At 44.0% G+C, this 25,242-nt stretch overlaps 1 protein-coding gene across 3 annotated transcripts in view; it reads right to left on the bottom strand.

Annotated features, from left to right (window-relative positions):
- RNF150 (ring finger protein 150) overlaps positions 1-15,401 on the bottom strand; it is a 159,600-nt gene extending 144,199 nt beyond the window's left edge. For 2 of the 3 annotated variants that reach the window (XR_008308274.1, XM_053254342.1), the window contains exon 1: positions 14,359-15,401. Coding sequence is in view for 2 of the 3 variants with exons in the window: in XM_053254342.1 (XP_053110317.1) it covers positions 14,359-14,812 (454 nt within the window). In the remaining variant the exon portion in view is untranslated. The remainder of the gene's footprint in view (positions 1-14,358) is intronic. The other variant, XM_053254344.1, reaches the window with a different exon arrangement.
- Between the last annotated feature and the right edge of the window lie 9,841 nt (positions 15,402-25,242).

Below are 25,242 nucleotides of genomic sequence, written 5' to 3' on the forward strand. Positions count from 1 at the left end.
TCTATGACCAGCACAAGGGGAAAAAATACAATTAAAATATAAATAACAGTTTAAAAAATAAAAAAATATAAATAACAGTTAAAAAAAATAACATATCAACAAAAAATACAATTAAAATATAAATAACAGTTTAAAAAAATAACATATCAGCAGTCTAACCCACCAACAATATTATAACTAGAAGGTTATAAAGTAGCACTAGAATAATTAATTAAGAACTGACGCGATCTTCGAGCTGCTGCACAAAAGCCCGCCACTTTTCGAGTGATGGCAGGAGTACTGTCCTCAAGCAGGAAAGCCACTCGTTGACTAGGCGAATTTCCTGGAAAACGAGCCAGCAGTGGAGATATTAATTCTAGACGTAAGTCCCTATAAAAGGGGCAATGAAGCAAAAGATAATGTTGATAACAACTCCCATAATCCCCAATTAAAAGCCATTTTATTTGCAGCTGGGGATTCTGCGAGTTGCAGTCAACAGCATCTGGAAATCCCTGTTAGAGGCAACACTGGGCCTGTCACCGAGCCCTTTCTCATGACCAGTAAGAAAGGGCTACACAGTTTGTGGGGAGGAAGCCTGAAAGCGTTTACTGCCCCACAGACGATCCTCACAACATCCCTGGGCAAGCGGATAGCCTGCCAAGATGAGCACCAGCTCCTGCCGCCACTCCAAGGGCTGGGGTGCTGGGACATGCTGCCCCACCCCCAGAGTTCCAATAATGCACCACACGAGTGCGCAGTGCATGATGGAGATCTCCACTAACCTCCCCGAATCTGCCAGCCGCAGCCGATGCACGATCACTCAAACAGGGTTAGGAGAGCACTCACTCTCCTAACCCCATTTTGAGGGAAGGCTTCATAGATGGATTTGCCACTGTGGTCCAGCCAGGATCCGACGCGATCCCAATGGTTCACAGCTGCGCGCAAAACCAAGCTGGGCTCCCATAGCCTGGTTTTGCACACGCGTGTGAATAGCCTCACCATCTCTCAGGGTAACCCACCATACAGTGTTGTTGTGAGGATAAAATTAGAAGGAAGAATCATGTACATCATCCTAAGTCCCTTGAAGTAGGGTCGGATATAAATGTAAGAAGTAAAAGCATAATGCCACAATAGAGGGAACTCTTAGGGATAGACATAAAATAAAGCAACAATAAAAAATGGAACTGAAAGGGAGTGAACTGTCAATTAGATGAGCAACGACTTATTTTCCACCATTTTACAACAGACCTCTTTTTACACAGCCACCAGAGATTAGGAAAATGCTGTTCCAGCTAAGTGAAGTCTGTAAAACAGAAAGAACTTTGATCATGGGGGATTTAATTACTTAGCTATTGAGTGGAATAATGAGACACAGAATCTAAGGAAGAGAATATATTTCTATAAGTGGTCCACTAATTGACTTCAAATGGAAAAGACAACCAGTTTTCTCAATGAGAACAGGAGGTATTTTACAATTCATTTTTGGAACCCATCTAAGCACCAAGTCATGAGGGTCAAGTTCTGTTGTAGAATTTTGCATCTAGTCCTACAGCTCAGAGATGACCAAGTTGGGGTTGGTCATTTTGTGGTATAAAATGTAAAAGCAAAAACACTGGGTTAAGTAGTACAAGGATTTGTTACTAAACTCACAGAGCACAGTATAACCTTGGTACCACAGTTCAAATGTATCATATCTAAGGGTTGTTCCCCATTAAGGACTGATTTAATTTTTTAAACGGTAAAACGCTGTTTTGACTTTGCAGTCTATTAGCTATTGTCTCATTAGGGGCTCCATTTTAATACTGAACGAAATATGCTTTGATGTAAGATTTTTATGCTAATGAGAGCAAAGAGGTCTCCATTGAGGCTAAACGTTTATAACAAAAAAAGGTCTTAATTAATGGTTTCATGAAGAAGAAATCTGGATGAAGAAATTTACCAATTACATTACATTGTGACAGGATAGAGAGAAAAAGAAGAGGAAATTGGTCCATGTTTGTAATTCAGCAAGATTTCTACAAACGTCTGTGACATACAATCTTTTCTTGTTGTTACTGTGGTTTTTTCCTTGAGATGTTTATTTACAAAAATTGTAGCTTTTGATATTTGTTGAATCTAAATGAATGATTTATGATCAGACATTAATTTCTCTGGCAATTCACCAGGATCAGCATTGAGGGAGAACAGCCGCAATGAACTAATCTAAGACTGAGCTGCAATATTTTGGAAAATGTTCTACAAATCTTAGAGCTGGACAGCTGCTCTGGGAATCTAATTGAAGAATGTAACTTATTTTTCTTTCAAAAAAGTAATGTTGAATTCCTGTTTTCTTATAAGACCTAGATAAATATTTCTTTTAAAGACTATCCTTAAATTACACATGGAGCTGGGGATGTGCTGATCAGGAAAAATGCAGGTTTTTCTTCAAGTTGCATCACCTTGCAAAACAATGAATCCTGCTCAGGGGGTTCCCTCAGCTACCAGGAACAGCTTCTAAGGGACATTTCAAGTACTTATATCGACCACCAACATGAAGTGGCTTCTTTAAAAAACTAACTTGCATGAAACTGTCCAAGATATGCCTAATTTTTAAGGTCATCTGGAAATGCTCTATTTTGCATTCTGATTCCAGCTAAAGCACATTTGTTGTGAATGTGGGATAGGGCCTTTTTAGTCGCTACCCCCAAGCTGTGGAAGTCCCTTCCTGAGGAGGTTCATTCATCCACGTCTGGCTTGGTGTTCTAAATTGGTTGAACACCACTTTCATTCAGGCTTTCAGGTATTAATGAAGCCAGCTCTAATCCAGTACATGATCTGCTGTTGTCTTCTTACTCTGCGATTACTAGTGCTAGTTTTACTAACTCTTTCTTGCACTGTGTCAATAGTGCATTGCTTTAAATTGTATTGTTATCTGGTTTTATATTGTTTTAAATAGTTCATGAGAACAGCAACTATCACTCCCCTTCTTGGGTCAAGTAGTGGGTCTGCAATGGGTCCCCTATCAGGGAATGAGAACTGAGTTCAGAACATACACCCTTGGAGGTCAGTTCTGTTCCACCTGGGATCCTTTAGCTGGTGATGAAGAACATCCTTGCTTGTGAAAGGATGCTAACGACAAGAAGCGGGGAGAAGTGGTCCCTATAATTTTTTTAATCTCTGTGTGGAATGAGTTTTGTTCTGGGCAGTAGTATCAAGGCACTGTGTGCACAGATGCATTCAAAGTGTGTGTGCGTGTGGGGGGGCCTTCCTAATTCAACCCGAGGAGGATCTAAAATTAACTGAGCGGATATCAGGAAACTTGTGAGCACACGCACATCTTAGAGGGAACAGTGGCATGGGAGGAGGCTGTGCTTTGAGACTAAATATCTGAGAATGTGTGTCCACCAAAGCTAATACCCCCTACAAGTGGTGAGGGCTAGTTGTCTTGACAGGTTAGAGCAGGGCTGGCCAAATTAGGGCCCTTCAATCATTGTTGGACTAAAGCAAAGTTGTGCCGTCGAGTCGGTGTCGACTCCTGGCACCCACAGAGCCCTGTGGTTGTCTTTGGTAGAACAGAGGAGGGGTTTACCATTGCCATCTCCCATGCAATATGAGATGATGCCTTTCAGCATCTTCCTATATCACTGTCGCCTGATATAGGTGTTTCCCATAGACTGGGAAACACATCAGCGCGGATTTGAACCAGCAACCTCTTGCTCCCTAGGCAGGTTACTTCCCAGCTGCGCCATTAGGAGGCGAGTACAACTCCCATAATCCGTAGTTATTGGTCACTGTGGCTGGGGATGATAGGAGTAGTAGCCCAACAACAGCTACAGACTCTCAGCTTGGCCATCTTGGGTTTAATGTTAATATTAGATGGATATGCAGCCTTTGGCCCCTGATGATGGTGGTTGTGAGGCGAGAAAGGTTTCTTTCAATATTTTCCTGCATAGCTTGGTGCTGCCCCCCCGCCCCCCTTCCCCTGCCTGTTCTGGCTTTTGGCACTTCCTCTGGATAGATACCCATTTTACTAAAAGGAAGAAGTGATAGGCGTGCTTTGAAGTATTACAAAACATATTCTTTATAAACAATGCTCCATTAACAGAGAGATAGGATTACACAACTAAATGGACCCTTTACATATCCAATTTCAATAATTCAATGAATGTATTGTGTCCTTCAGCAGCCAAGTAATCAGCAACCAGATGCAGATGAAAAGGGCAGAAAAACACCTTGTCCAAATTGAATATTGCCTTTGTGCAGCATGACCAGGCAAGAGGCACTGGAATGTGGAGAAGGCTTTGGAGCTTTTCTTTCCTAATGCTGGAAATGTTTCTCAATCTGGCTCACAGTGTAAGATGAAGGGAGAGAGACATCATTCCAAATTCAAGTTTCCTACGTGACAATGGAGAACACAGAAATACCTGTCCCCAAATAATGGGACCCATTCAGCCCTTTCCTTGCTTTTGAAAATCAAGAGCCATTTTTCCCTTGGTGCTTTGGGGAATCCATTTCCTTGCCAGCTTTTAAGCATTCTGCATTCTGGCCATCTCTTTTGAAAGCCTCCTAGAGGCTAAGTGCAAGGCTAAGTGTGATATATTGCAGGGGTTCTCATGGAACTCCATATGCATGAGTCAATGAGCCACAACTGTGTTAACACAATAATGACAGGCTGCACTGGCACAATATCATAATAGCTTGAACTAGCAGACAGCATTTTTGATGCTTAAATACCAATAACATGAGCTAGTAATGCAATTATACCTTGGCATCCAATCTCCAAGTATTTCAAAATGGTAGATAGGGTTAATAATGCAATCGGAACACATGCTAAACGACTTTCACATCAATGGGTGTTCTCATGTCAATCAGAAATCATTTTAGACTGTAAGTGTCCCACATTCCCCAAATATAAATTAGGAAGCATAAATGTTCTATGACTGACATTTGAACACTGCCATCAAACAATGGTTGAGTGGAAAAAATCAGATTTTGAAACCAATCTCTGAACTGGCACTAAAAATAGCCATGTTTGTTGCTTGGATGGGTTGACTGTACAAACCTCCAGAGCCTTATTCAAAGCAAAATGAGAAGGAGTTTTCTAGTTTACAAGCAAATGAAGCTGCCGTATACTGCGTCAAGGCAGTTCATCCATCTATTTTGTTTAGCAATGGCTCTCCAGATCTCCAGCAGGGAGATCTTTTCCAGCCCAGTTGCTCCTTAACTGAAGATGCCAGGGATTGGACAGAACCTAGGACTTCCACATGTAAAGAATGTGCTCCAGCCCCGATACATCACCTCTTTTTATTTATTGCAAACAGCTGTTGATGAGGTATGCAAGACAGAGGAGTTTAGTTTGTGAACGTGCTTATGAAAAATAATGCCTTAGGATCTAGATTCAGACCTAACAAACTGGGAACACAAATTATCCTTCTGCTTGCTTCTTAGCTGTCATCTACTGAGTTAGACTATTGGCCCATCTAGCTCAGTATTGTCTACCTTGACTGGCAGAGGCTCTCCGGGACTTATGGCAGGAATTTTCTCAGCCCTACCTCGAGATGCCAGGGATTAAATCTGGGAGCTTTTGCATGCTAAGAAAATGCTCTACCACTGACTTATGGTCCCAAACTTAGATTGCTCCTGAGGAGTGAACTGTCCTTAGATTCAGACAGTACAAGAGTTCAGGACCAGTTTGGCATCGCTGGTTCTCTCTATTGCTGTCATATGTACAGTGTGCAAATCAATCATTACATGCCAAAGGATTAACTGACTACAGTTTCAGACTGAAAAGTGTGGGGACACAAGGTACAGTACTTCATACTGTCAGATTGCTTTTCCAAATGCTGCTTAGATGAAGGCAGGATATACTCTAAATAGAAAGAAGTGAATGATTAGTCCGTAACAACATGAAACAGATTGTGAAAACCTGAGTAATATAAATTATACAGATGGTCTTTTATGAAATGTTCAGTATTTTTTGGTAATGTTCATATTAGGATACATGGTTCAGAAGAGTAATTGTTACAGAGATGTTGCCGGGGGTGGGGGCTCCCCCCCCCGTGCCAATTTTTCTCTGCACACCGTTGTAAAAAAATAATTTCAGTATGGTAATGTAACAGAGAACAACTAAAATGGTAAAAAACTACTTTGGGGGAGCACTCCCCTCCAAACATTTAGGCTGGCTATGCGCCTGAATTAATACTAGGTATGTTTTTATACTGAAATTGATATTTTTATCTGTTTTTATTGTAAGCAACATTGAGTAAACTGTTGGGAAAGTGGGATTAAACTTATTTATATAATAAATAAATGCTCACCAATCCATCCCTTGTGTACTTGGTAGGCAGCAATAATATTTATGCAAAGTAGTCTACCATACATACATCTAAAGCAGCTATCATTAACCTTTCACTGAACTCCAGTCTTTTCATATCTCTGATGTAGAACAATACCTCTTGGAGGGGTATTGCCGATCTACCTATCTATTCATTGTTAGATTCTATAATGCCTTTCATTAAAACAATCCCAAGGCGATTCACACAAAAGTTCAAACAAGAATGGGGTCATCTGCTCTGCATGCAGAGTGCCCCAGGTTCAATCCGAGGCATCTTCAGGCAGGGCTGGGAAAGTCTCCTGCCTGAAACCTTGGAGTGCTGCTACCAGTCCGTGTAGATGATACTGAGCTAGATGGACCAATGGTCTGACTCAGTATGAGGCAGCTTCCTATGTTCCTTTGTACCTGTAAGGATAGAATAGACCATTCCTGCTACGGGCAAGCTTAATGCAGAAAGCAATCCTAACTTGGCTATGCCTGGTTTGGGGTAACATCAAAGCAAAGGGAAATAGAGAACTGCAAATAGATTCACAATGACAATCTCTCAGTTTGTACAGTCCAGCAAACAACATGTACATCTGCATCAATAATTAAAATGTGTGCATATTGTGTAATATTTATGCATACCGGTAAGTGCATGCAGTAGTGACCATCCTCAAAAGACGTTTGTCACCTACACATGTACACAATTCCATATAAGACTGTTTACAGACAAAAACATAGACACTGCAGCTAATGTTGGTTGCAACTGTGGTACCATACATTACATGGGCTGCAAAAGTTACCACAGAGTAAGTGAAGTTAGAATTAAAACCCTAGCTCTGAATATTTTTAACTTTGCTTAGCCTTTTTGTGGGATTTAATGTATTTCATTCTTTCTTCTTAAAAAGATCAGCTTCTAAAGACCCTTCTATTAGGCCTGAACATTCCAAAGACTTCCTCTACCTTGGTTTTTTCAGAGGGCTTGGGAAAACATCTGGCAAAGAAGGATTTCAAATTATTGTGTCCTCACAAACCAGGCAAGGGGAGTCTGGTCTTGAAGATCCTGGAAATCCTATCCAACCCTGTCATTCTGTGATTCTATGTTCTTACCAATGTACAAATTCAGGAAGATTGAATTTACAAAAACATTTTTTTACAAGGAAGTGTCACCACAAAGGAGGGGGGCAAAATCACTATAATTCTTCTATGATTATGTGTTTTAAAATATATCCCTACATAGTGAAATTAAAAAAACAATGATGTGAAGCTCATCCACTGAAAATTAATGCAGCATTTCCCAGGGATGCCACCACGGAGTGCATCTATTAAAAAAATGTGTAGCCAAACAACATAGGAAGCTGCCTTACACCTAGTCAGACCCTTGGTCTGTCTATCTCAGTATTGTCTACACTGAATAGCAACAGCTTCTCCAAAGTTTCAGGCAGGAATCTTGCCCAGCCTACCTGGAAATGACAGGATTGAACCTGGGACCTTCTGCATGCAAGCAGATGCTCTACCACATCTACAGCCCCATCCCCTAAGGAAAACATCTTACAGCAGACAGTGTTCACATGTCATCACCCATCCTAATGCAAACCAAGGTGAACCCTGCTTAGCAAAGAGAACAATTCATGATCGCTACCATTTAGTTTTGTTTACCGCAAGCATGGCTTTACTTTTAACATGCTAACACTATTGGCAAAGATTAATATAATTAAAATATAGCTATTTCCTTACATATAATGGCCTGGTTCAAGTGTAACACTAATAGTTAATGTACTACATGAATGATTTTAAGGGAGCCATGGCTCACACACTCCTCCCTTCCTTTCCTCTATAGCACATGAGAGGACAGTGAATGCTTTTTCTTTCACTTTAAAACGAACTGCAGTTCCATGTTACATACAAACTTAAGCAACTGTGGTTTAGCTAACTAGAGTTAGGACAAACCAGGATATCAAAACACAGTTTGATTCTGGGTGGATATCCTGGTTTCCCCCGCCTAATGATAGGTTGTTGTTTTTAAACAAAACCAGAGCTCCCAACTTTTTTACATAATGGTGAGCTGCAGTGCATTTTAAAGTGAGAGTAAAAACTTTCACTTTAAAGAGTGTGTGTGTGTGTGCACCCGCGTGCACACCTCTATCTATCTATCCGAATAAGATAAAGAGAGAGAGAGAGAGGTGGGGCGGGGGACCAAACAGGAAGATTCCTAATGTATCAGAGCCTTAATTTCTCTTTCTGTGCAAACCTGCAAAGCTCACTATAATACAAAGACGTGGAGAAACTGCCTGCCTTTGTTAAGAGTTACTAATTTAAAATGCATTTTAAAGTAGTAAGTAAATACATCAGTATTGGCTTCTGGAAGAAAATATCAGAACAAAAGTGCTGTTGCTTCCTAAGACTATTTAGAAAAACAAGAACAAGCATACAAAATCGGAGTTGTTCGTGAACATAACAGAAGCAGCATTGGGCTACACAATTACAGTTAAGAAACTGATCATAATATAATCTTAGAAGCACTAATCCTTTTAGGAAATAGATAACATATGTTGCACCCATGCCAACATATCAATGAAAATTCCTCAAATAAAGGAAATATGAAATGCAGACAATGAAGCCCAGATATACACATATACTATTTAAAACCACTTCAGAACATTGTAGATTTCTAGAACACCTTTCTACCTATATAATATGCTAAGGGTGTACATGGCAAGCCCACACAGCGCTTGACCAATCGGAGTTAACAGAGCAGAAGCACTGTGGTGATTTGACAGTGGGGATTCCATACACAGATAGAGAAGAGGAGTGGGTAGGGGCGGGCAAGCGAGTGAGACTCGAGGCAGGGAAGGGGCGGGCAAGCGAGCGAGAGGCAGGGAAGGGACGGCTGAGAGTGGGTGGCCGACACTGAGCCATATAGCAGGGGCTGTGGAGGGCAACAAAGTCCTAGCACACAGATGCTCTGTGGGGGTTCAGCTAGTCATTCTTATTCACTCATGCCAAACTACTGTTTTACCTCCACCTGAACCCTACCAATATTCCCAAGCTGGGAAGTGTTTGGAGCAACATAATGTGTTATTTTCACTGTCATATCAACAAGTTTTGGAAGGGCTGAAATCCCAGAAATCTCAGCAGAGTATGCAGCACAGGCTCACTGCAAGTTAAGTAGCCTAACAAAGTTTTGAGGATTATGGCCTATGAGAGTTACTGAAGCATGAGCTTTCTTAGTACAGTTGCCACATCTCAGCTCCACAAATCCAGGCACCACGATTTACATATTATGCTAATTACACCTTCATTTATATTCTAAATATGCAAATAGTAAATTAGCATCCCTAATTTATATTATATCCAACAGCAGCTTTCTGTGTCTCTGCACCAGCCATGTATCACAGGCAGTAAATGAAACAATGTTTTCCCATTCTTCAATGTCAAAAAAGCCTGGATTATGCAGGAACATAGGAAACTGCCTTATACCGTGTCAGACCATTGGTCCATTTAGCTCAGTATTGTCTACACTGACTGGCAGAGGCTCTGTCAAGGTTTTCCCCAAGGTTTCAGGCAGGAAGCTTTCCCAGGCCTACCTGGAGATGCCGGAGATTGAACCTGGGACCTTCTGCAAGCAAAGTAATTGCTCCACTACTGACCTATGGCCTCATCCCTGATGGGGATTCTGAGATACTGAGAATCTTTAAGAACACAGAAATACTTGTTGGCGAATGGGCAGGCTTTTTTTTACTCCACTGCCACTACTACTCCATCTGACCTCCTGGTCATTTGATGGCTCCCTTAGTTTTTAAAAAGCTATTTGTCACTCAGAATATAATATAAAATATATTGAGAGGTTCCCAACCTGTAATACTCCAGATGTTGCTGAACTACAACTCCCATCATCCCCAGCTCCAAGGGAAGGTTTTATTCCTGCATACCCCCCAAAAGTGCAGTGGAAACTACTTTGACTGGCAGCCACTATCTATTAATTAATTAATTATTATTATTATTATTATAGGATTTTAGGCAAGAGTCTTTCCCAGTCTTTTTTGGAGAACCAGCCAGGGAACCAGCTGTGCATCACAGTCAGTCATACAGATACAAGATGCATCCATAGCATCTTCTCTATCTCTGAACTACACAGATAGTAGTAGGGATGTGCAAACAGGTTCGGTACCGAATCGGTTCAGTCCAAAGGCTCAGGATTGAGCTGAACCACCCCCGGTTTGGCTTGACCCCAGCCCAATCCCTCACCAGCCCATTTGGGGGGGCTGCGAACCTTTTTTTTTTAAACTTACCCCCTCTGGGCAGGTTCTCCAAGGTGGCAGGTGTGTGTGTGTCCGTGGAGGTTCCCCCTCCCCCTGTCGGCCACCCATCCTTCCAAAACCGGCCCGTTCAGGCCTTTCCCTCCAGTGTGGTGGCCAACTTGGAGGCTGCAGTGCCTGTGCAATGGGTCTCTGCGTGGCCTGGGTCATGTAAGTTTAATTTTAAAAAAAAAGATTTGCGAACCCTCACGGACCAGACCAAACCGGAGGGGGAGGGGTTGAGGGAGTGCTGAACCAAACTGGCCCAGTCCAGTTCAGAACCGAACTGGACTGGACTAGCCAGTTCCATGCACACCCCTAGATAGTAGTTCATCTCCAGATTTTCCCTGTAAGCCAGAGGAAAACAGTGCTCTCTATAGTCCAGAAACTAACTTTTTTTTTTTTTTTAAGTAAGTTACTAGGGCTCATAGATGTGGAGGGAAACAGGAAGGTGAGTGGATCATTTGGTAATACAGCTCCATCCTCTTTCTCTGTTGTAACCCATGGAATAAAAGCCTATGGTACACCAACTAGAAGGTAAGCAGTGAAGAGTTCGTCACTGCTCTATTGGCAAATCAGGGAGAGAGGACAGAACCTTTGGAAGCTTTAAGGAGGTAGCAAGATTACTTATGGCAGCAGTGTACTCTGACTGAAACAGAAATAGTGTACCTTCAGTTACATTCCAGCCTTAGCTTTTATGACTCATACCTTTGTCAAATGGGTCTCAAGTCAGGGGGAAGGACAGTGTGGTGGCTGTGGCAGTGTCGTGGTGTGCAAGAGACAGAGCTATAAACAAGTTACTTTTTAACAAAGGCATCCAGAAATAAAGAGGCAATGTGTTGCTCGAACAGGGCCCCCTTTTTCTCCAGAGCTCTCTATTACCCACTCTATTAAGTTCTGAGTGCCATTTTGGATTCCAAAATGGTGCTCTTCTTCTGGCCTCTGCACATGTGCAGCAGCCATTTGTATTAGTAGTGAATACCATGCAAATGGCCACAGCATGTACATAGAATCCAGAAGAATGCCATTTTTTAATTCTCTGTGCATATGTGGCAGCCAGAGGAGCAGCGTTTCAGATTCCAAAATGGCACTTGGAATGGGTTGGAATGTTCCACCTTGAACAGATTGTTCTGTTTCGAGCTCAAAACAAGCCCCCTTTTAAAGGGTGTCCTGTTTTGAGCTCGGAACACTTGAAGCACTGGAATGATTACTACTTGGCCTTCTGTGGGTATATCCAGCAATATAGTGTTTAAACAGCTTTTAAACACTATATTGCTGGATATACCCACAGAAGGCCAAGCAGTAATAATCCCAGTGCTTAAAACGCAACATCCATCCAAATAAGTTTCAAAGTCTTAAGTGACATTTATGAAGTTGCTCTGTATTGACAAATATAATTACAGCACTTTTTAGAAGCACAGGTAATTGCAAAAACATGTCATTTGTTCCGGGTGTTGAACCTATACATGGTTAATATAGTCCACTACTGCGGGGTTTTCTAGCAAAAATGAATTCACAATAGTGGAACGATAGTTTCCTGTGGATTAAAAAAACAAGCAACTCATTCACTGAACCAGCATTTGAAGTTTTAGAGAAACTTGTCTTGTGTCCTGTCAAAGCAACTGTAGGCTGACATCAATAATACACATATGAATTTAATGATGCTGCATTCCCATCATTCATTCTCTGAAAAACTGAAAGCAGTATTCGAAAGAAATTCCTTTGGAACTTACAAAGAAATGTTAAGAAGATCAAGAGATCTTTGGAAGCCATTAGAACATATCTAAGCAATATATAAGGTTTAAAAATACAACATTTTGTTGCCCCAACCCACCCATTCAGACACATACAATTATCCTTCCAGGAAAATGTAGATCAGAGGTTCCACATGCCAAAAGTTTATGGTGACCACAAGAGCAGCTGTTGCATCGTGCTATCAATGTAGGTAGTTCCGATTATCTTACTGTATACCTTCAACAACCCAATTCCATACACATTTAGTAATGTGCAAAGAGTAACGTGTAAAGAAGTCTGAGACTGTTCAATGGGACAAATTGCTCAGTGATCAACTGTGATTGCAATTCTGTGTACATTTCTTTGCAGTGGCATTTACTTCCAAGCAAACACATCTGTGCCTGTACTGTAGATTGGCATGAAAAGCAGGATCTGATTTGAGGAGCAGGATATGAGTGCAACAGTGAGTGGCATTTGACACTCCGCAGAAAGATCTTTGGAATAAAAACCAAGTCACTCTTGGCAGACTATACCCTGCCCGTAAAGAACAAGTTATCATGCTTACTTGAGCAACAATTCATTAATTTCAAAGAGCAGTATTAAATAAAAATGCAGTGCTTTCATCAGAGAGCCTCTTCTTGCATTGGGGCTACTTTGTGATGTCTTCCTCTCAAATGACAAACTGGATCAGTGCATCTGGTCCATCATGCAACATCAAAACCATGTGTGATACAGCATACAGAGAAGTCTTCACACTGGACAAAAAGATGTGTGTGTATGCGTGTGTGTGTGTGTGTGTGCACACGTGCAAAACCATAACCCATGCCACAAGAACTGCAGACATTATAGAAAGAGGCTACATTTCCTGTGAGAAATCTTCTAGTAATTAACTGTATTACTAGCCTCCTGAATACCTCCTTCTCAATCTGTTTTGTTTACAACCAGAATAACGAATGCCACAGGAACCAACAAAGCCCTTGTAGCATCATCACTCTGTAGAAACCACAAATCCCATATAAGTCATGAAGTGATACAATGTTCCAAACTTTTTGACCATATTGGAGGTTAAGGTTTTCTCAACCAGCTGACTTGCCCTCTGCAGCAGGGCTTGGGAGAAAGAGTTACAAGCTAAGTAACTAAAGAAAGAAACAAGTACTTTAATTGGGCAAAGATGACCAATGGCAGAAAAGGAGAAGGGATTCAAACTGAATTGGTTACTACCTCAATCACTGCAAATGGAGGCAGGAAGAAGCCAAATTCCTGTGCTCTGTTGAATCTGTAGGACCACTGCAAGCAACGGTCACATCTGAAATGCCCACTGAAAAAGAGGAGAGTGAACTAAAGCAAATGAGAAAGGCTTCTATGGGGATACCCTCCTGGCATAGTCCTTCAGCTATGCACACCGGCATTCCTGCATACATGCATCTTGCTATGGACAGAAAAGGGAGTAAGTGTCAAGAATAGAAAGGCGCTGAGCACAGTTGAAGGACTATGCCAGGAGAGCATTGCACAAAATCCTTTCCTTGGATCCCTCCTCCTCCTCCGTTTTATCTTCCTTCTTGCCATTTATCTTCCCAGCCCTCTGTTCGCTGGTGCTTTGAACCTTGCCGTCCTTCTCGGCGTCCCAGCTGCAGCTGCCCGCCTGTTCCTTGATTACTTTCCTGCTGCCTGCATTCATCAGCGTCCTTGCATCTTTTGTCGTTCCGTTTCACTCGACTGGTCAGCTCCCAGAGGCGCCCATCACTTTCACTAACACCCTCCCCGCCCCTCGTTTGTCTCCCTACAACTCGGAGGGGAGGGGAGAGGGGGCGAGAAAGAGAAATAACCCAAACTCGCTTTCGGGAGAGCCAAGCGCGCGCACACGCTGCAAGCAGGATTTCAAGGTACTGACCCTGGACGTAGCTGGGCTATTAATAACATCCTGGGAGATTTGACGGGATCAGAAAGGAGGGTGCGAGGGAGGGACTGTCCGGCTGCAGCAAAAAGGAGATCCTCCAACAGGGGGCTGTAGGAGGGAGGGAGGGACCGAGCGCCTCGCTGGCTGCTACTCACCTGCATGGGTCATGGTGAAAGTCTCGTTGGCATTGCTGGAGCCCACGTTGTAGATGACCACGGCCGAGGCGTTCTGGGAAGCGGCGTTCCGGATCTTATCCTTGTAAGTGCAATTCCCTTTGGGGATGAGCGCGATCCAGCTCTTGCCGGCTCCCGGCACGGCGAACCTGGCGTTGGGGTCGCAGGCTTGCCTGTCGGCGGCCGCCGAGGTCATCACCACCTGCCCCCGGGCATCCTGCTTGGGCGAGTGTTCCCCGTAGCGGCCGCACTCGCTCTTCTCGGTGCGCAGCTCGCCGCCGGCGGGATCCGGGTAGGTGATGTTCACGAAGGCCGTGTACCACTCCTCTTTCTCAGCCACCGTGAAATCCAGGCACAGCAGATGCACGAAACAAAAGGAAAGCAGCCATGTTGAGAGAGCCAGACTGCGGCAGGCTTGGATCACAGACATTGCCATCTTCGCCTGCCGCCGCCGCCGCCGCTCGCTCGCCCCCCCGCGCGCGTGTCTGCATGTGGGGGCGCGCGCGCGTGGATGTACGTGGGGACACGACGCCAGCCCGTACCCAGCAGCTGGAGACGGACCGCCGGGCGGCGGCTCACCTTTGCAGCCCGGCCAGCATTTCAGCAGCTCCTGCTTTCTCTTGTTCGAGGGTTTTCTTCTCTAGCTCCCTTGCACGGCTCCCCCACGCCCTTGCTTGCCTTCCTTCTCTTCTCGCTGCCTTCTGCAGCCGCCTCCTGCTTGGGGGCGGGCGGGCGCCTAGCGCACACGCCAAGCGGGGCTCTCAGTCTCGGCAGGGCTCCTGGAAGAAGCTGGCAAAGGCGGCCTCTCCGCTGGGAAAAGAACCGCTCTGAAGAGCCAGCCTCTCCCTGCTGCTGCTTCTACGGCCTCTGCTCCTCTTCGTGAGCTCCTCCATTCCTCCCCAGCCCTGCCTGGCGAGATGGGCAGCCGGCTCTCGCCAGCAGAAATGTTGTTTGGGGTAGAAGGGGAGGGAGAGGAGTTAAGGCCAGGAGGGAGGCGGGGGGTCGAGCGCAGGAGGAGCTTACCCGTGATGTCAACTTACTCCTGCTGCTCGGCTAAGGGGCCGGTGGGTCGGGAAGGGAAGGGAAGGAAGGACCCCTGCTGGCAGACTGAGAGAAAGCAGGGAATGCACCCAGTGTGGGAAGGAAGTTGTCCGAGGACGGAGAGGTCCTTTGCTGTTGCCAGGGAACAGGGGGCGAGTTCACACGGGCCCACGTTCATCACTGAGGCCTGGTCTACTCATGCGGTGGGATGATGAAGGGATTGACTGGGCTGGACTACTATAGACTGTAGGCGAGGCTCCTTTGGGTATCTCTGAGTGCTTTGCTCAAAATGAGCCATGCACGAAAACTAGCGCAACAGGGATAGGGCTAATCTACAACTTGGCTTGCTGATATGCTAAGATTTCATTTTTGGTTTTGTTTTGTTTTGTTGCAGGGAATTTTTAACATGGGGAAAATTCAGAAATGCCCCCCTGTAGACTGAAGCCATACAGTCCACTTCAGGCTACTTTGTATGTGGTGCAAACCTTCACGTGTATATTGGCAGTGGAGCTATTCTGTCTATTTTTGCTTCCTTTCTCCTGGGACATCTTACTTTTATTTCAGTAACTGTTGGTACAAGTTTTTATTTAGTATTGTCACATTATTTCTGTTCACATTTTCACATTTTGCTGAAATGTGAAGAGTTCTCTCACCCTTAGCAAAAAGCTTTTTTTTTTGCTAAAGTACTTGCATCAGGTGTAATTTTGCTTTTTGCACATAGATATTTCTATTTTTTTTAAGGAGTGTATGTGACAGGTTACACAAACACCCTAAGCCATAAGTTGCAGGTCTATAGCAGCTGCCTTCAGATCAAATGCTACCAATACATAGCTTTCCTATTGCTTGCCTAGTGTTCAAGAGACACATTTCATACATTCAGCTATGAGTCACCAAGTCATGAGTCATCCAGTAATGTTTGTGTGAATTAGCCCTTTGGGAGCATGCTCTTGCACCCAAAGATACATTCTGTCATATGCACAGTATGTCATCTCTGCTGTTAGTCAGGGACTGGAGGAGGCTACACAGCTATGGCTGCTGAACTGATCCACCCTCCAAGTACAGGTTTTAACGTCGTATTATTTCTCTAGCAATAAGATTATCAACACAGTATTAGTAACAAGGCACAGGAACATGTGAGTTCCTGCTCACATGCTGCCTTGTTAATTGGGCAAAGAGGTATCTATTAAAGTGGTAGCTCTCTTAAATACTATATCTAGCAGGGGGAAAGAGCAACTGTTCCTATTCATCCCAGCATAGTATGCCTCCCAGTTAGGGATGTTTGGCACCAAACCAGTTTGACGAGGTCCGTACTGGTCTGGCACCGCAGGGAGGAGAGCGGCGAGCAAGCGGGATCTTTAAAAAAGAGGAGAGCAGGTTCTTACCTGTTCTCCACTGCTGCATGCAGCTTCCTGCTGCGGTGGCGCTTGTCCCAAGAACCTGCACACAGCACTGGCATGCAAACGACATCTGTGCATTCATGGGTGCTATTTGTGTGGTCAGCATGGTGTTGCTGACCACACAAAAGACACCCACGACATGTGTGGATGCCATATGCGTGCCAGCACGGGTTCTTGGGACAAGTGCGACTGCAGGAGGAAACTGCATGCGGTGGCACAGAGTAGGTAAGGACCTGCTCTCCTCTTTTTCAAAGATCTCATTTGCCACTCCCCGCAGTGCCAAACCAGTGCACAAACCTTGGTTCATGCACACCGCTTCTTCCAGTGGCTCTTTCTGAGATTGTTCTCTGGGATAACCTGGAAAGAAAATGTCATGTCTGTTCTTAAACCGTTGCACTGGCTGCTGGTATGTTTCCAGGCAAAATATAAAGTGCTGATTATTAACTTTAAAGTCCTAAATAGCTAGGTGTGGGTTACCTAAGAAAGCGCCTTTCTCTGCAAGATCCTCACCTCTCATTAAGATCAGCAGGAGACAGAGGTCTGTTAGTTCATCTTGTGGGAACTTCTCAATAGTCAACCCTAGGTTGTGGAATGCATTCCCCATGGGTTTAAGAGGTTTCTCATCTTGGAGGCCTTCAAAGAGCCATAAAGACCCACTTCTTCAACTTGGCTTTGAATAAGATTTAAATAGTTTTAATGGTTTTTTAATGAGTTTTATGTTCATAAAACAAATGTTTTAAAATTTGATGATTTTTAACATCAAATTTTTTAATATCAAACATTTGAACATAATGAGTTTTATGTTCATAAAACAAATGTTTTAAAATTTGGATGGACAGTATATGAATGGAATAAAAAATAATAATCTAATCTACTACAGCAAAAAGAGCAGGTTAAAATCCAATAAAGTGACTCCAGCTTCTCTGTCACTAAGTGAATCCTCAATTTCCCTCTTTTTGATCCCTCTTCTGTAAAGGAAAGCTGGAAAAAGAACAGAATGAACTAAATGGAACTTCAGCAAAACAGTTCTTACATGCTGTGTAAAATGGGGGACTGGCCTTGTGGTATAATCATCACCGGCTCTGCCGGTGATCCTGTTGATGCCCTGGTGGACAACTGGAACAGCAAGCTCACCAGGGCAGTAGACATGATCGCACCTAAGCATCCTCTCTGACCCACTTCAAAATTCACCCCTTGGTATACGGAAGAACTACGGGGGCTGAAGCGGCAAGGTAGACGACTGGAGCGCAAGTAGAGGAAGACTTGACTCAAATCCAACAGATTACAACATAGAGCACATTTGAAGATCTATGCTCTGGCTCTACAGGTGGCAAAGAAGCGATTCTTTTCAGCCTGTATTGCATCCGCAAGTTCATGTCCGGCAGAGTTGTTCAGGGTTGTGAAAGGGCTAGTGGGTGCCCCTCCTCCCTTGAATCAGAATTTTGAACCATCTGTTACCCGCTGTTTAATGATTTTTGTGTGGATACAATCCCTCATATTCAGGCTGACTTGGATTTAAACCCCACAGTTACTGCAGTGTCTGAATCGGAGGTGTCCAGTTACTCTTCTTATGTGGTTAGGCTGGATCAGTTTCAGTTTGTGACTCGTGGGGATGTGGATAAGCTGCTTGGAGCGATGCGGCCTACCACCTGTTCTCGTGAACCTTGCCCGACATGGCTAATACTATCTGGCAGGGAGGTTGTTGTAGAAGGCCTAGTAGAGATCATAAACACTTCTCTGAGAGAGGGCAGGATGCCTCCTTGCCTTAAGGAGGCAATTATTAGACCACTTCTGAAGAAGCCTGCCTTGGATTCCTCAGAGTTGAGCAATTATAGACCTGTCTCAAACCTTCCATGGCTGGGCAAGGTAATTGAGAGGGTGGTGGCCTCCCAACTCCAGGCACTCTTGGATGAAACTGATTATCTAGACCCATCTCAGACCCATCTCCAGGCTATGGGGTGGAGACTGCCTTGGTCGGCCTGATGGATGATCTCCAATTGGGAATTGACAGAGGAAGTATGACTCTGTTGGTCCTTTTGGACCTCTCGGCGGCTTTTGATACTATTGGCCATAGTATCCTTCTGGAGCGTCTGAGAGGGTTGGGGGTGGGAGGCACTGCTTTGCAGTAGTTCCACACTTATTTCTCAGGCAGATTCCAGATGGTGTCCCTCAGGGACTGTTGTTCTTCAGAAACTGAACTTCGGTTTGGTGTCCCTCAGGGCTCTGTATTGTCTCCGATGTTGTTTAACATCTACATGAAACCGCTAGGAGATTTGGTGTAGGGTGTTATTAGTATGCTGATGACACCCAAATCTATTTCTCCATGTCAGCATCATCAGAAGAAGGCATAACCTCCCTAAATGCCTGCCTAGAGGCAGTAATGGGCTGGATGAGAGGTAACAAGCTGAGACTGAATCCAGATAAGACAGAGGTACTTATTGTGCGGGGTCGGAACTCGGGAGATTATTTTGATCTGCCTGTTGTGGATGGGGTCACACTTCCCCAGAAGGAACAGGTACGTAGTCTGGGGGTGCTTCTGGACACAAAACTCTGCCTGGTGTCCCAGGTTGAGGCAGTGGCCAGAAGTACCTTTTATCAGCTTCGGCTGATATGCCAGCTGCATCCATTTCTTGAGATAAACGACCTTAGAACAGTAGTACATCTGCTGGTCACCTCCAGACTTTCTGCAATGCGCTCTATGTGAGCCTGCCTTTGATGTAGACCGGAAACTGCAGTTAGTCCAGAATGCGGCAGCCAGATTGGTCTCTGAGTCATCTTGGAGAGACCATATCACTCCCATCTTAAAAGATTTACACTGGCTGCCGATAGGTTTCCAGGCAAAGTACAAGGTTTTGGTTATAACCCATAAAGCCCTAAACAGCTTGGACCCTGGGTATTTTAGAGAACGCCTTTTTTGCTATCGACACACTGCCGATTAAGATCATCTGGAGAGGTTCATCTGCAGTTGCCACCGGCTCGTCTGGTGGCTACTCAGGGACGGGCCTTCTCCATTGCTGCCCCAAGGCTTTGGAACACAATTCCTGCTGAAAGAAGAGCCTCCCCATCTCTTACAACTTTTAAAAGGACAGTCAAGTTGCATTTGTTAACCCAAGATTTTAATTAGATATTGTTTTAACGGTGTTTTAATTGTGTTTTAACAGTTTTAACATTTTAAATTTTAATGTATTAATCTTTTTATTGATTTTTATTGTTTTGTAAAGTGCCCAGGGAAGTTACGTTTTGGGCGGATTGAAAATAAATGAATGAATGAATGAATAAAATAATATATTTACTATCTTTCTGTGTAACTCTGAACATTTGTCATCTATATTCCATTAAATGCATGTTCATTCTGTTTTCTGAATTGTCTTAATACCTGCCTGAAGAAGCAGTGTTCCAAATGGGAAATCATCAGTGATATGATTCTTAACAAGTTTTGTTTTTATTAGTTTATGCATCTCATTTTTGAGATGGGCACAACACCTATTATTAAGCTTCATAAGCAGATGTTGCAAAGAAGAAATTGGGTGGCACAGGTAGTTCCGGCGAGCTGCTAGAGACCCAGAAATGTGCATGTGCACTACTTCTGGTGTTGGGAAGGATATGTTGGGCATGTCATATGAACCCACCAATCTCAGCATATTCTACCATACTTGCAGTATGGAACCTGACATCTGTCCCTCACTTCATCTAAAGGATATATCAAGTTCCATATCGTAAGTAGCATAGAATATGCCAAGTTTTGGCATATCTTTCTTGACACCATAAGTAGGGTATGCGCACATTCCTCAGGCTTTGGTAGCTCATCTGAACTACTGGTTCAATGTGATGTGTGAACAGGGCTGTCCCCGGGGCAGGGGGCAGGGCTGGGGGTGAATCAGCATGTGCGGGGCCTCCCTAAGATTTCATTATAACAAATATTACATGTAAACACACACAAATTTGACCACATTGCTGCTTACTAGCTCATTTATCAATTAACAAGCAGAGGTCCCACTACAGATCACTGGGGTGGGGGGCTCTACTTCTTACTTCTCTCTATTGTGAAAATTGTCTGTTTATTCCTATCCTTTGTTTCCTATCCTCCAGCCAGTTGTCAATGCATAAATGAACCTGCCCCCTTATTCTATGACTGCTAAGTCATAGAATAATATCTGGATTTTTCTTATATATGGGTGGCACTCAACCACCTGAGTTTGTTATTGGACGAAGCAAGTTGGTTCTGTAACAAAATATTGCATCCCCCCAACTTTAATACAATTTCCATGATGCTATAATGTGTTAAAGGCTCAGGCAGGTTAATCCCCAATCCTCACCTTCCAATCTGTTTTAGAAAATTTCTTGCTGGTTTAAAAATACCAAATTTATAAGTTTTATTTCTCTCCCCTCCCCAAAAATAGATTACACTGTACATTACAACATCTTCATATTTCAGTACGAAACTAACAGCTTCAGGTTGTTCAGGAGAGCTGGTCCTGTGGTAGCAAGCATGACTTGACCCCTTACATAAGCAGGGTCTACCCTGGTTGCATATGAATGGGAGACTTGATGTGTGAGCACTGCCAGATATTCTCCTCAGGGGATGGAGCCACTCTGGGAAGAGCAGAAGGTTTCAAGTTCCCTCCCTGGCTTCTCCAAGATAGGGCTGAGAGAGATTCCTGCCTGCAACCTTGGAGAAGCCGCTGCCAGTCTGGGTAGACAAGACTGAGCTAGATGGACCAATGGTTTGACTCAGTTTATGGCAGCTTCCAATGTTCCTATGATATATTTACGGGGAAGTAAGTACTTTAACTAGTTTCAATGGACTTACTTCCAAGTATACATTATCTTTTGGAGGTGCAAGGGGTAGCATACTGTTTGTCTACTCTCTGCCAAAGCATGTCACACTCCCCCCCCCATGATTTTAACATAAATCTGGTCATGAGAAAGCAAGAATGGTTAATGTTAAAAATATATTCTTACATATTGCTTGTGAAATCAAGAGGAGGAGGAGAGGGAAGGGGCTGAAGCTGAAAGAAAGCCAGGGAGCAGCAGCAAAACGACAAGGAGGCAAGTCTCTAGCTTCTGTTTCTCAGGCTTGCTCTGATTGGCTATGTGCCCAGACCCAGTGAGTGGGGCGTACTACAGCCACAGTGGCGTTCTTTCCAAGCTCAGCTACCTGCGGCAGAGGTAGAGCTGTGGGTGGGTGGCTAAGCCTTGTTCTTCTGTGTTTGTTTTTGGCAGTGGGGAATACACACAGAGAGGTTGCCGAGCAGCAGCAGGTACATGCGCAAGTGAGGTGAGCTGAGAGGCAGGCTGCTCAGCCAGTGTGTGCTGCTGCGCACACACAGAGGGAGTGAGCATGCACACATGCATGAGTTGAGGGCGAGGCTGTGAGCAGAGAGGCAGACTGCCTGCTGCTCGGCCAGTGTGCACTGCCGCCTAACGTGGGGGCCTGTCCGGGTGCCGGGCTCAGGACGATCGCCCAAGTTGCCCCGCCCTAAGGATGGGCCTGTGTGTGAAGCCACCCAGTATCATACTTCTCATAACCCTTGCATATAAATGTTACGTTACATGTTTCTTATTAACCTTTTTCCTTGCCTTCTTCCTGTGGAAAATAATAGGAGGGAGTCGGGTCTTGCTATGGCTTAATTTTAGCCAGGACTCTGCCCTGGAATCTGTTTTGAATACCAAGGCTCAGCTCTTGCATGTGTGAAGCAATGATAAAGATGGCATCTCGGAGCACACACTGTGTTTTATTTAAAAGGTGCATATACTGCTTTTCAGTGAAAATGTTCTCAAAGTGGTGTAGCAAGCAAGGAGAAAATGGTTCCCTTTTCCAAAAGAGATAACAACCTAAAAGATATTCTCTTTAGTATTGAACAATCATAGCTAAATCCTACATGTCTAGGACTGGCAATGAAGAATGCAGTCAGCTGCCAAGATCTTCTTATACACCACTGCAAGGAACTCACAAGAGAATCTTTGGCCTGATTCCAGAACTACCAGTATTCCCCTTCCAGCCCCAGCCACATCCTCCCCATTGGCAACAATCACTGTTTTTGAGAGCGCTAATACTGTTCCTGAACATTCAATGTATCTTCCTCTATGGTCTCTTGGAATTTAAGTTCAGCCACCTTTAACTATTCAGCTCTGCCCAAGAATATCAGTGGCAGAGTTCAGACCAGAGATGACTCCAAGGATAGCAATGCTCCCCGCCAATATTTCCTGCTTTCCCATCCACCAGACTAGAATTTGACAACGAAGTGTGAGACAATACAGTCATAGTATATTATGGCCCTATAGCTTGAATTAATTATTTTAATAGACCTCCATTGTTTAAAAAAACCTCATTCATTCACTCTCTACTCTACCCCAGAACAAGCAACACACAAGACCCTGCCAGCCTCCTAGAAGCTAGACCAGCAACTTCTTAGCTTCCTTCCTGGGCTGGACTGGGTGAGAACCTGTGTATTGGAGCGGAGTGCAGAGTCATCTCCCCTGCAGATTGTAGCTGACCTGGGACTGACCCCAGTGTTTCCACTGGGTCTTGCACAAAAGACTCTGGTCTGAACTTTGGGAGAGGAGAGCGGGTCTTGTGGTAGCAAGCATGACTTGTCCCCTTAGCTAAGCAGGGTCCATCCTGGTTGCATATGAAAGGGAGACTAGAAGTGTGAGCACTGTAAGATATGTTGGGAATTCTCTCTGGTAAGAGAAACCCTTTTTCATGACAGCAGAGTGCACAGAGGCACAACACAGCATGCATGTATGCAGAGAGTAAAGTAACTTGGAGCCAGTTCATAGTTTCAAATCAATATAAGGAGTATTTATTAGAGAACTCAATTCTAGATAGGAAAGTGAGGAGTTAGGATCTCTAATCTATCTGTCTAGCTGGATGCAGATAGTTTCTGCATCTTCTCTGCACACATGGTGCAGGGGAGAGGAGCTTGCATGTTGCAAGGTAGAAGGAAAGGAAGAAGAAGGGAAGAGGAAGTGGAAGGAAGGAAGTCCCTGAGATTAGCAGTCTACATATCAAAGGGATAGTGTCAGAGTAGTAGAGAAAGGATGACCAATGTCTTGACCCTCTAGCCCTCTTACTCACTAGTCTGTCCTCCTATGTCATTGAGACAAGAGACGGCGCATAGTCCTTCACTTCCAACACGATATTCCCCTCAGGGGATGGAGCCGCTCTGGGAAGAGCATCTTTAGGTTTCAAGTTCCCTCCCTGGCAGATCCAAGATAGGGCTGAGAGAAATTCCTGCCTGCAACCTGGGAGAAGCTGCTGCCAGTCTGTGAAGACAATACTGAGCTAGATAGACCAATGGTCTGACTCAGTATATGGCAGCTTCCCATGTTCCTAAAAAACTATCCTGGGAAGCAGACTGGAAGTTTGGGCCTAATCCAACACGAGTATTCTGAGTAAGATTGCAAATGTCAAGCAAGCTTCATCAGTAAGGTAAATAAACGAACAACATTGATTACCTTACCTCTAAAAGTATTCAATAGTCATCACTGGTCATTCAATGGCAAAATTCGTAGTCATCTACTAACATCCTTTGTTACTGCTTTGCTCCCCTAACTAGTTGTTCTAGAGTTGCCCCTGCTTAAGCCGCACACACCCCCAACACATACCTTTGTACAGTTGATTAGAAAAAAAAACACTTTCCCTCCACACTTAATTCTGGAACTTACTCCCTGATGATTGGGTTTACAATGTTTATTCCTGAAAAATCATGCATGTTTGTGTGAGGGTCACTCTGCCTCCAGGTATCTCTGCTGCCACCACTCAGACCTGTTTTGGAAAGTTCAGAGACCAAAAGCACACATCTCCTCTGATTTGTTGCTTTGTAGCATAGGGTTTCACTTCTGGTGATGTGGGAAAGAAAACATTATTGCACCTTGTTAAGGTGAAAATAGCTTCCCTCGCACTTTTCTCCACCTGTCTTGTCCCCTTCGGTATTCTAAACAAGGTTTCTCAATCTTTCCTACCAGGGGCTTAGCTAGGGGAAAGGAAGCCTGTGTCCTCTCCCTGCAACCCCTTGGAGTGAGTGAGATAATGGAGAAAATAGGGAGGGGTGGAGCTGGGGGGCCGGGTTCTTTGAACCCATCTGCTCAATTATAGCTACACCTCTGTTTCCTGCAAAGGTCTCACTGCTGCAGATTCTTTCTGTCAATCAATCAAACTTCCTCCTGCACATACTTACACTATATTACATTGCATTTTACATCAATCCATAACAAAAAAACACCATTAACAAACAATACTGTGTTGGGAATTCTCTCTGGTAAGAGTTACCCTTTTATTACAGCAGAGTGCACAGAGGCAAAACACAGTGGAGTCTGCCCATGCATGCATGTTTGCTGAGAGCAAAAGAAACTTGGAGCCAGTTCATAGTTTCAAATCAATATAAGGAGTCTTTATTGGAGAACTCAATTCTAGATAGGAAAG

The sequence above is a fragment of the Hemicordylus capensis genome, chromosome 5 (assembly GCF_027244095.1).
Source record: "Hemicordylus capensis ecotype Gifberg chromosome 5, rHemCap1.1.pri, whole genome shotgun sequence".
Lineage (NCBI taxonomy): Eukaryota > Metazoa > Chordata > Lepidosauria > Squamata > Cordylidae > Hemicordylus > Hemicordylus capensis.